General features: G+C 43.6%; 1 protein-coding gene across 6 annotated transcripts in view; it reads right to left on the bottom strand.

Moving 5' to 3' along the window:
• Positions 1-685: 685 nt before the first annotated feature.
• The window catches only part of LOC122539820 (gap junction delta-3 protein-like), a 49989-nt gene continuing 38708 nt past the window's right edge, over positions 686-11966 (bottom strand). For all 6 annotated transcript variants that reach the window (XM_043674891.1, XM_043674892.1, XM_043674895.1 and 3 more), the window contains one exon: positions 686-2431. In XM_043674891.1, the coding sequence (XP_043530826.1) occupies positions 1538-2389 (852 nt within the window). In that variant the 5' untranslated portion in view covers positions 2390-2431 and the 3' untranslated portion in view covers positions 686-1537. The remainder of the gene's footprint in view (positions 2432-11966) is intronic.

Raw genomic sequence — 11966 nt, 5'->3', positions numbered from 1 at the left:
AGTGAGTGGACAATGAATACTGCCAGGAATCATTTCACATTTGAGCACAGTTGTATTTCAGTACAAAGTTGGTACCAGCCAACTCTAATTACAAAAGTGTTGTGGAATACTGCATTATATTTTTCCTCTGACAACGCTGTGATTTCCGTCCCCCTCAGCTTTCATTGTCACCTCATGATGCTTACTCGGTTTCATGGCACACGACCCTTAGTCACTCTTTGGTATCTCAGTCAATTCCAAAAGGTTTGTTCATATGATCGTCCAACTCCTCTGTGTTACCTCAACACCAGAAAGTATTCTACAAAAATTTTTTAAAACATGCAAATTGTTCTCAATGCCCTCAGTGGTTTTGCCACAGGAAGCGGCATCAACTGTCAATTCCATGAGATGACAGGGAATCTCCGCAGCAAGGTGATAACCTTAGGCAAGTGTGAACCCTGGACAACAACTGTGGGAATTCTGTTCTGAGCCAGATCCTTGACTCAACAGCCAGCCATAGAATCTACCCACCTGTCCACACAAACCCTCTGAAGAGCAACCCACCCAGACTCTATCCCTGTAATCCTGCATTTCCCATGGTCAATCCACCCAGCCTGCACATCTTTGGACTGTGGGAGGAAACCGGAGCTCACAGGGGAAACCCACGCAGACACAGGGAGAATGTGCAAACTCCACACACTCGCCCGAGGCTGTAATCAAACCCGGGTCCCTCGTGCTGTGAGGCAGCAGTGCTAACCACTGAGCCACTGTACCACACTGAGTGCTTTAGGCCCCTGAATGCCTTCCTGCAAATCCCCAGCTAAAACTAACCAGACCCAACTTCACTCGTGAGACATTTGCACCCTCACACATTCATGCTAGTTACTGGGTCAATGAAGTGGCTACTGATAATATTGTGTTGTTTATAGGCTTTCGCCACAATAGGCTACACCTAATCCCCAATCTGTTTCAGTAAGGACCTTGTAGATTTAATCAGGCTGCATAGTTGGTAAAAGGAGAGGAAAGGTGTTTTCTGTCCAAATTTAAGAAATCGCCAACCTATTGAATAGTCACTTTGCTTTCCAACAGGGACAAGCCATATTTCTGTCTTCCCCATTGTCAGTGACTTCACAGATCCAATCTATTCTGCTGCAATCTGTTGAATTATGGATTCGACCAACCACCCACCCGCCCTTCCGCAACCTGACCCCCACATCCCACTTAAACACACACTCCCTGAGGAAATATTCTCTGTGCCCTTTTTAAAAAAAAAGATCGTCAATTTCCAGAATACTTTAACAACTTTCACTGTTTTGACAGCAATCCTTTAAATAACCATAGCAACGATTAGGCAAACCAAAAAAACACAAGCATTGGGACAGAGTGAAACTGGGATTGAATGAACAGTCAATTTTGTTCTGCCTCTGTTAACCCACAGAAGGTTCTGATCAGACCTGATTTTGAACTTTTGAAGATTTCAGTGTCTGGCATTTATGTTTTGCTTGCAAGTTGTTTGATATACCAGTCCATGACCAATCAGATCCTACGCCTGTTCCTCTTAGATATGAAGAGGGGGTTTCTTTGTACTTGACCGTGAGGATCTTGCACTGTTACTGCTGTCTAATGATTTGCTCTTATGAGTGGACTCCATATCAGAATGGCTGGTTTTGTGGCTGATTGCACCTCTCTTGTCTATTAACTGCACTGAGTGGGAGTCCCTACCTTTCTCATAGTCACTGTTTGACCGATTCTGTTGCTCGCAGGCTTTCAGTGGCCTCCTGTAAAACAATTTGCGAAAAACGTGAACCAATTCTACAAAGCTAACAACTGCAGAAAGAACACCAACTACAAAATAGAACATCAAAAACACGGTCTTCTCCATAGGACGGGAAACAAAACAGTCTACAGTGTGAGGACATGGGAAACCGATGCAGAGAAACTGGGGTTCGATTGTAAAGCCGAATATTAAAAACTGAGAAATGATGAGGCCAATCTCAATGATCAGACGGAGAATCACTTGAATCATGTATAATTTCTGTATCCTTGGCTGATCAAAAGCCAGCCCTTCCTTCTGGACGATGCGGACGCGCTCTTCCTTCTCACCTTTCGAGGACAGGTGCATAGCATAGGCCACAAATATCAGAGTCGGGATAGACAGAATCACAATGTGGAACACCCAGAGCCGGAATGGTGAAATAGGAAAGGCCTTGTTGTAACAGACCTGTTTGCAGCCTGGCTGCAGTGTGTTGCAGGCAAACTCCTCCTGCTCGTCCTCAAAAATGTCACTGCCCACCGTGGCCAGGACGAGAATTCGGAAAATCACCATCAGCAGGAGCCAAATGCGACCCAGCAAAGGTGAGTGGCTTTTGATGGAATCGAGTAGATCGCTGAGGAAGTTCCATTCTCCCATTGTAACTCAGTCCAACTTTCTCTATTGCTGCTCTCTCAATACCTGCAGCAAGGAAGCAAAACATTTATCAGAGATGCATGAAGTGACTCAGTTAATACTGTTAATATTCTCACTCCAGCTTCTCAGAGATGGTATTACACACATCCGGAGCTGGTGGGACTGGGACTTGAACTTGGGCCTCCTGACTCAAAGGTAGGGACACTACCAGTGTACACAAGCGCCCTACCAATTAACACCATCCACTCCCTTGCCTTAAATGCTGCATTCGTTATTGCTTGTTTAGCATTACACCCTCCTAACCACTGCAAGTTAGATTAAGCCTGATCCCTGCGGTTGACTCCGATATCAATTCAAATGGCAGCACTAAGCAACAGTCCTGTAATATAATGTCCCGCCAACTAAAACCTGAAAAACAGAGCAGCACTATGATGGTTGATGGAATTGAACCCAGAGTCTTGAAGAAAAGCAGTTTGGAACACTGTATCACATAACTCCCGAGTTACAGAAGACTTCTATAGCAGCCCTGACTATACCGGATAAATAGATCACTGATATATGTGAGAGAACAAAGTCACAAACCTCCTCCAAGTTTTTCAGTCAGTAGAAGATTGCCATTGAGGTTATTTCAACTGGAGATATCGAAAACAGGAGCAGAGGAGACCATTCAGCCCTTTGTGTCTGCTGCACCATTTAATACGATCATAGCTGATCATCCAACTCAATACCCTGTTTCCACTTTCTCCCCATACCTTTTGTTTGCTTTAGCTCTAAGAACTATATCTAACTGCTTTTTGGAAATGTTCAATGTTTTGACTTCAACTGTTTTCTGTGGCAGAGAATTCCATAGGTTCACCATCCTCCGGGTGAAGACATTTCTGCTCATCTCAGTCCTAAACGGCCCACAACTCCAGGTACCTGTGATGAAAACAAGACCATCTGATCCCAGAGCTGAATCTGGCATCATGACCATAAAGAGTTTCTACCAGAAAAGTAGGGGATGGGGAGGAGCATATAAAAGTTGCCAGGATACTGCTGTTGACTCTTTACCAGAACCAAAGTTGGAACTGAAATACCGGCGGTGTCCTGTTTCATAAAATTCTCATCATGATTGTGAAGTGTTGCTAAGGAACATCCGTATTAATTCCATCAAACAAATATAACAGTGGAGGTCTGAAGGAAGTTTTTCAATAACTTAAACCCCATCATTTGAAGAAAACATGATTATAGGTTGGTGCAAATACCTATGCAACAGCATCATGCAAGAATGCACTGAAACCTCTAATCTCTGTCAGAAAGTCATGAATGGAACTGTCTAGTTGCAAGGTATTCCAACAATTGAGCCCTCATTGGTATTGTGCCATTCACTATTGAGAATTTGATTGCTTTGTGTAACCATTTCCTGCTCCCCCTTGGTGTGTTAACACAAGTGATTCCAGCAACCCCAGCAATCCTGCAGCGGCTCACTGTTCAGTCTCAAACCCAGTAAATAGGGCAAATCTTTGAAGACTCCATCCTTGGGACAGTGTCTCACTAACAGCTGGTGAACTGAACGCAGATATCCATGTGGCTTTTCCCAGTGTCCAAGCTACTCCAGAAAATTCAGGAGGGTTCCCTAAAGAATGCTACCCTCTTAAGTCAAGTTTTTTGTCCATTCAATTTAGCAACAACTATGATTGGTATGTATATAGCACCTTCAATACGACCGCATGTTCTACTGCTTCACAGAGGCATGATAAAATAAGTGATGGCACCTACCTACGTACGGTTAGATTTGGCACATGGGCAAAAACTTGGTCAAAGAGGCAGATTTTAAGCAGCCTTTAACAAGAGACAAGTGAGGTAGAGAGACAGGACAGGGGTTAGGGAGCAACTTCATGAACCTCACCTTCAGCAGCCAAAAGACACAACCCTCAATGACAGAGTGACTGAAATCAGGATAAAGTTATAAAGGAAGGAAACAGATCCTTTGGTCCAATTGGTCCATTTCGACCAGATATCCTAAACTGATCTAGTCCTATTTGCCAGCATTTGGCCCATATCCCACTAAACCCTTCCTATTCATATACCCATCTAGATGCTTTTTAAATGTCATAGTTGTATAAGTTTCCATCATTTTCTGTGGCAGCTTGAGTTCCCCCGCTCATCTCCACTACAGACTGAAAAGTTGCCCCCTAGTTCCCTTTAGAATCTTTGCCCTCTCCTCTTAAACCTAGTCTTGGACTCCCCTACTCTGAGTAAAAGACTGTGACTATTCACCATGATCCTCATGATTTTATAAACCTCTGTAAGGCCACCTCTCGGCCTCTGATGCTCCAGGGAAAAAATGCCCCATACTATTCAGCTTCTCCTGGTAGCTCAACCTCTACAATTTCGGCAACATCCTTGTAAATCTTTTCTGTACCCTTTCAAGTTTAACAACATCTTTCCTATCGCAAAGACACCAGAATTGAACATAGTATTCTAAAAGTGACCTCACCAGTGTCCTGTACTGCCAGAACATGGCATCCCAACTGCTATACACAATGCAGTGACCAATGAAGGTAAGTGTGCCAAATGCCTTCTTCACCTCACCATTTACCGGTGACCCCACTTTCAAGGAACTATGCATCTGCACCACTAGGTCTCTGGTCAGCAACTCTCCACAGGGTCCTACCATTTACATTCCTGATGAAGGGCTTCTGCTTGAAACGTCGATTTTCCTGCTCCTTGGATGCTGCCTGACCTGCTGTGCTTTTCGAGCACCACTCTAATCTTGACATAGACCATTTACTGTCTAAGCCCTGCCCTGATTTGCCTTTCCAAAATGCAACACTTCACATTTATCTAAATTAAATTCCATCTGCCACTCCTCAGCCCATCGGCCCATCTGATCAAGGTTCTGTTGTACTCTGAGGTAACTTTCTTCGCTGTCCACTACACTACCAATTTTGGTGCCATCTGCAAACTTATTAACCATATCACCTACATTCACATCCAAATGATTTTGTGTAAATGATAAGTACTCAAGAAGTCAGGGTTCAGAAGAGCATATATATCTGACAGCATTGTTGGGCTGCAGGAACTGACATCAGCAAACAAACAGGAGTGAGGTGATGCAGGGATTTGAAAACCAGGTTAAGAACTGTAAAACTGAGGCATTGCTCACATGGGAGCCAGTATAGATCAGAGAGCACCAGGCGATGGGTAAACAGGGTCTGGAGCAAGTTAAGACATAGGCTACAGAGTTTGGACACGCACAAGTTTATGGATTGTAGGAAATTAACCAGGGCTGTGTGGCAATAATGAAATCTAGAGGCGAGAATGAGGGATTCAACAAAAGAACAGAAGAGAAAAAGGAGTTTCAGAAGGCTATTTGTCTTTTCTGAACGTTAAGCTGCCCTTTGCCAGTCGTAGAGGAGAAGCAAAACAATCCACAGAGTATCACACAGCTCCAACAGTGTGAATCAGGCCATTCGGCCCATTGAGTCCACATCGACTCTCTGAAGAGCATCCCACCCAGACCCAGCTCCCCCCCAAACCCTATCCCATAGCTTTGCATTTCCTGTAGCTAATCCACCTAACCTACACATCTTTGGAATGTGGGAGGAAATTAGAGCATGGAGAGGAAACCCATGCAGATACAGGGAGATTGTACAAACTTCACAAAAACACCGGAATTGAACCCTGGTCTCTGGTACTGCAAGGCAGCAGTGTTAGCCACAGTGCTGCCCCACATCCTGCAAAGCTTTCTTTCGCAGTTTCATGCAGGGTACTGAGGCCAACTATAATGCCTCACCTGTTGTCTAGACTGAGATCAAGCTAGAAGCCTAGTGTATGTTGGCCAATCCCTAACCTGCGTACAGCCACAAAGCTGTTACCAGTCAAGGAACGATCGGGTGAGCTCCCACCAGGTGACAAGAAACAAGGGGAAAGCAAAGGGCTTTGTGCATCTCAAAATACAGGTTTGTCAGAGGCTGGTGAATTCCTGATCTTTTTGGAGTTGTTCACTTGCAGCTTCATTGAATTCTTAATCCAGAAACTCATTAAAAACTGTGGGGACTCGGGTTCAAATTACACCGTGGTGGCTAGTGGACTTTAAATGTGCTTATTAAGCCTGGAACTGAAAGCTCATGTTAGTAATGGTGATTGTTTGGACCATAAGATATAGGAGCAGAATTAGGCCATTCGGTCCATTGAGTCTCCTCTGCCATTTGATCACAGCTGATATGTTTCTCCACCCGATTCTCCTGCCTTCTCCCTGTAACATTTGATCACCTTATTAAATCAAGAACCTCTCTACCTCTGTCATAAAGACACTCAATGACTTGGCCTCCACAGCCTTCTGTAGCAATGAGTTCCACAATTCACTTCCCTCTGGCTGAAGCTAGTCCTCATCTCAGTTCTAAACAGGCATCCCTATCGTTCCTTCACCTTCAGGCTGTGCCCTCGAGTCCACATCCCACCTACTAGTGGAAACATCTGGGAGTGGAAACTATCCAGGCCTCTCTCAGCAAGTTTCAACAAGATCTCCCCACATCCTTCAAAACTCCATCGAATATATTCCTCAACCGCTCCTGGCCTCTCGGACCGAAGGAATGTGTTGACTTTCAATTACCCGCTGCAAATGCTTAATTAGCGGAATCAGTTCAAGCCCAATTTAAGATCATAGAGACTTCAGAAAGAGAATTCTACAGGATGGAGGCAAAATGGCTGGAGGTTTGAGTCCTAGCTTGTAAAGTATTCAAAGATTTGGGTGAAGTTACAGATAACAACGTGAATGCAGTGGAGTGAGAGAAACAGGAGCATCAAACAACAGGAATCAGGATATGGTGGAGCAACAGATTTTTTTTGCAACTCCATTCATTTCACTCCAATTCTTGTTATGGATTTGATCCCTATAAATTTGCTAATTGTTCTTTAATTAAGCTTCCACTTTTACCTTTCCACTAAAGATTGAAGATTTGCAAAATCTCTTTCATTGGATTTGTTAACACCAGCCGATTGCCATTTTGAAATTCCTATCTCCTTGGGACTGCTCCAGTAACTTTCACAGAGTCACTTCTCTTTTACTCTTACTTTCAATAACTTTCATATGCTGAACTGACCCTTAGCTGTGGAGGGTCAGTCACTGAGTGCATTCAAAACAGAGATCAATAATTGTGTAGATGCTACAAATATCGGGGATACAAGGCTAGTGCAGGAAACTAGTTTTGAAGTAGAAGATATAGTTGAATGGTAGAGCAGGCACGATGGGCTGAATGGCCTCAGATTCATAGATGTTTATAGCACTGAAGGGGTTCATTCTGCCCATTGCACTGAGCCAGTCAAAACAATCTGACTATATTAATTCTACTGTCCAGCTCTTTGCTCATAATTCCACAGGCAATGGCAACCCAAGTAAATATCTAAATATTGCTTAAATGTTCCGACTCAACCACTCTTTCGGGCCCTGCATTCGAGACTCTAGCCTGAATATATTTTTGACTCTCCTCTTAGCCTCCCATCTGTCGCCTGAACTCTCCTTCTTCCGCTCATATTTCTCAGGTTCCTACACAGCACAATAATTTCAAAGTTCTTGATCCTATGTGTAATTCTGTTCACAGCTCCTCTCACCCTATCCATCTCCACCAAATGCAACATTTCTCAGACTCTAGCCTTTGGTGAACCATTAATAGTGAAACATCACTCTTAACCTTTCCTGACTCCAGCCTTAGGAAGGAATCATTTTTCACCAAGCTTTCACAACCCTTTTCTAAACTTTCCTCGAATTGGACTGTTTCAACCTTTCCTTCTCCTGCCAATGGTGAAACTCAATGGAGGAGTGTTTCTCTATGTTACAGGCTCTATACAAACGCAAGTTCTTGATGTCTATCAATGCTGCAAATAGCTGAAACTGTGTGGAGTGACGTGGACAGGAGAGAATTTGAGTAATCTCAGTTGCTCGTCAACTCCCATTCCCCCCCTCCACAAGTGAAATGCATCTCCCAATAAACTACATCACCCTTTGACCTGTCCCAGTCTAATTGGAGCCATAGGTTTAAGTGTTTTTAAAATGAATTTCTGGAACAATAATAAATCTTCTTGTAGCACATCATCAGTACTTCTGACAAATGGATAGCACAAATGTCATTAGTTCCCAACTACATTCAGTATGAAGTGCTGAAGGGAAGGGTAATTGGTGGCAGGAGAAGAATTCAGGTTCATCTGCCCTCAGTTGTGATATTCAATCAGAAGTATAGAATGCAGCCCATGCCACACCCTTTGCTCTGATTATAGCACAGGCCCTTCAAACAGCCAGTGGCTGGATTAAGGACTTGGCATCTCTGTTGATTTGGTAGCAACAGCTGCCCCACCACAGCTGGGAAAGATTGCAGGAGGAATCGGGGAGCTGACAAAATTCTTACCATACAAGCTGCTGAAAATATTGGCAAACAAATCATTTGTGTGTGTTTAAAACACATCCCACATTTGTTCCCTCATCAACACAAAACCTGTGGGGTGTAAAATTGACATTGACTCCCTGTTTTAGAAGCTGTTTGATTTTTATTCATAAGGAAATAATTGTTGATTGCAATACCAGTTGTGCACCTAGGTTGCAATCTGACAAACCTTAACCCCGTGAATCATAACATTTATTCCGAATATTTCTTGAATAACACTTTCCCGGTCTGTGTCCCCTGTACCTCAAGAATAAACACAAAGGATCACCACCAGCCTCTAATTTATACACTATCCTGACTCAAAAATGTATCAGTGATTTGTCTTCATTGCTGGGTTAAAATGCTGGAAGTATCTAACGTGTACCTGTACCACATGTACAGCAGTAGTCAAGTTGGTAGCTAGTCCCCAACAGTGAATGTGACCCACAATGCTCACATCCCACGAACAAGAACAAAACTTTTACCCAGGAAGAGTCTATACCATCTATAAATACGAAGCTTGTCTCGATTAAGAATTCTTCTTTGTTAGTTGAAATAGCTTTAGCACAATAGCAGTGCCCTAGCTAGAGAACAGAAAGAAAACCCTGCCAAGTGTGAGGTTGTCCATTTTGGAAGGACAAATAAGAATGCGGAATACAGGGTTAACGGTAGGGTTCTTAGTGAGGTGGAGGAGCAGAGGGATCTTGGGGTCTATGTTCATAGATCTTTGAAAGTTGCCACTCAGGTGGATAGAGCTTGTAAGAAAGCCTATGGTGTATTAGCGTTCATTAGCAGAGGGATTGAATTCAAGAATTGTGAAGTGATGTTGCAGCTGTATAGGACCTTGGTAAGGCCACATTTGGAGTACTGTGTGCAGTTCCGGTCGCCTCACTTTAGGAAAGATGTGGAAGCTTTGGAGAGGGCGCAGAGAAGATTTACCAGGATGTTGCCTGGAATGGAGAATAGGTAGTACGAGGATAGGTTGAGAGTGCTAGGCCTTTTCTCATTGGAACAGAGAAGGATGAGGGGTGACTTGATAGAGGCTTTTAAGATGATCAGGGGAATAGATAGACAGTCAGAGACTTTTTCCCCGGGTACAACAGAGTGTTACAAGGGGACATAAATTTAAGATGAGGGGTGGAAGGTATAGGGGAGATGTCAGGGGTAGGTTCTTTACCCAGAGAGTGGTGGGGGCAAGGAATGCGCTGCCTGTGGGAGTGGTAGAGTCAGAATCATTGGCGACCTTTAAGCGGCAATTGGATAGATACATGGATGGGTGCTTAAGCTAGGACAAATGTTCGGCACAACATCGTGGGCCGAAGGGCCTGTTCTGTGCTGTATTGTTCTATGTTCTCTGTTCTAAAATTTGCCTTATGGTTTACATTAATGAGCAGGTTGTGTATTTATGCAAGGAACCTAAGAAAACATGGAAGATTTCATGTTTGAACATCCTCTCAAACTAGGACTATAATCAGGCTTTCAAATTATTACCATTGCCAATGAATTGGAGAAAATGGGCGGAAAATCAACAATGACCTTTATCGAAAGGATGAGCTGATGGCATGAATCCTGCATGCGCATTTATTTTCATGACATTGGTTGTCTTTGATTGCTCTTTACTGGAAAGGCAGTGGCATAATGGGTAATGTCACTGAACTAGTAATTCAGTGACCCAGACAAATGGGGTCATGGGTTCAAACCCCACCATCATACCAGCGGAGTTCCATTAATGCATCTGAAATAAATAGCCAAGGTGCCATGAAACTACCATCAGTGGCTGTAATAATATCCTACAGGAAACCTCCTCCAGTCTGGCTGAAATGTGACTCCAGACCCACAGCAATACAGATGATTCTTTCAGAATAGAGATTGGGCAACAAATATCATCATTGCCAGCAACGTCTGCTTTTCCCATGAATGATTGGAGAAATAAGCTGGAGCATTCTGTCATCATGAAGACCGCAGACATATAAGTGTGATAGAACAGGCAACTACACGCACATTAGAACAAGTAAATGGCCAATGGCCCAAGGTGCCTGGGACTGTACTTCAGGATGCAATTAGCAACTCCACAAGACTCAGAGAGAAGGTGGAGGATGGCAAGTGGGACAATGGGTAATCATAGAACAATCTGGGGGAGACCGAAGGCCATTCAGATTAGAAGTGAAAGTTACATTTGGGTTATTACTTTGTTAAGACTGATCAAAATAACTAAAACTAATTCCATCTTTACGCTCAGCAGTAAGAATACTTTGCTGGTTTCTGTGACATAGTAATTGGGATATCAGAGCAATTAGCTTCCACAGCATCTAACATCAAGCTTGCAGGCACAATCAGCCATAGTAGCATTGACGCTTGCTCTGGCTTCCCTTTCAACTTGGCTGGCAGATGTGCCTGGTCAGAAATGAAAAGATCAGACAATTAGTGGAAAGATCAGGCAATTAGTGGGCTGATGACAAGTCTTTTCCTGAGATTTAATACGATCAAAACTCCCTCGGGATCTGTCCCAAAGCTCTTCAGTAGCTTGGCCAGTAAATGTGGAAGTATTCACTGTGTTTCACAGCTGTTGTTGGTTACTGTCCATTCGCGTGAGGTCAGCACCAATAATATGCGAGGTCATGTCTGACCAACTCACATCCTGAATTTCATGTGGAATACCCAGGCTTTGTTCGTCCACAGCCTGCCATACTGGGAATCAAACGAAGTGTCAAATGGTTACAATTCAGAAGACAGCTTTCAGCCTATTGTATCTGTGGCAGCTCGATGGATAAGCAACTCCATTAACTCCACTCCACCACCTTCACCCCATCACCTTGCAAATGTTTTGTCTTCACAGAATCACAGAAGTGTTTGGGCACAGAGGAGGCCATTTGGTCCATCATGCCTACACTGGGTCATTAAATGAGCATCATTGGCACGAGAAAATCTCATGTATTCTCGCCCACATTTCCTTGCACAGTATCTTTAATGCAAATAATTAACTAATTCCATCTTGCTTGCCTTAATCGAAGCTGTCTCCCCCACACTGTCCATACCCTAACTATTTGATGAATGATTTGGAGATGCCAGTGTTGGACTGGGGTGTACAAAGTTAAAAATCACACAACACCAGCTTATAGTCCAACAGGTTTAATTGGAAGCACACTAGCTTTCGGAGCGACGCTCCTTCATCAGGTGAT

This window comes from Chiloscyllium plagiosum, chromosome 33 (assembly GCF_004010195.1).
Source record: "Chiloscyllium plagiosum isolate BGI_BamShark_2017 chromosome 33, ASM401019v2, whole genome shotgun sequence".
NCBI classification, from domain to species: Eukaryota; Metazoa; Chordata; class Chondrichthyes; order Orectolobiformes; family Hemiscylliidae; genus Chiloscyllium; species Chiloscyllium plagiosum.
Note: the sequence above shows the minus strand (reverse complement) of the source record. Positions and strands in the feature narration are given on the sequence as shown.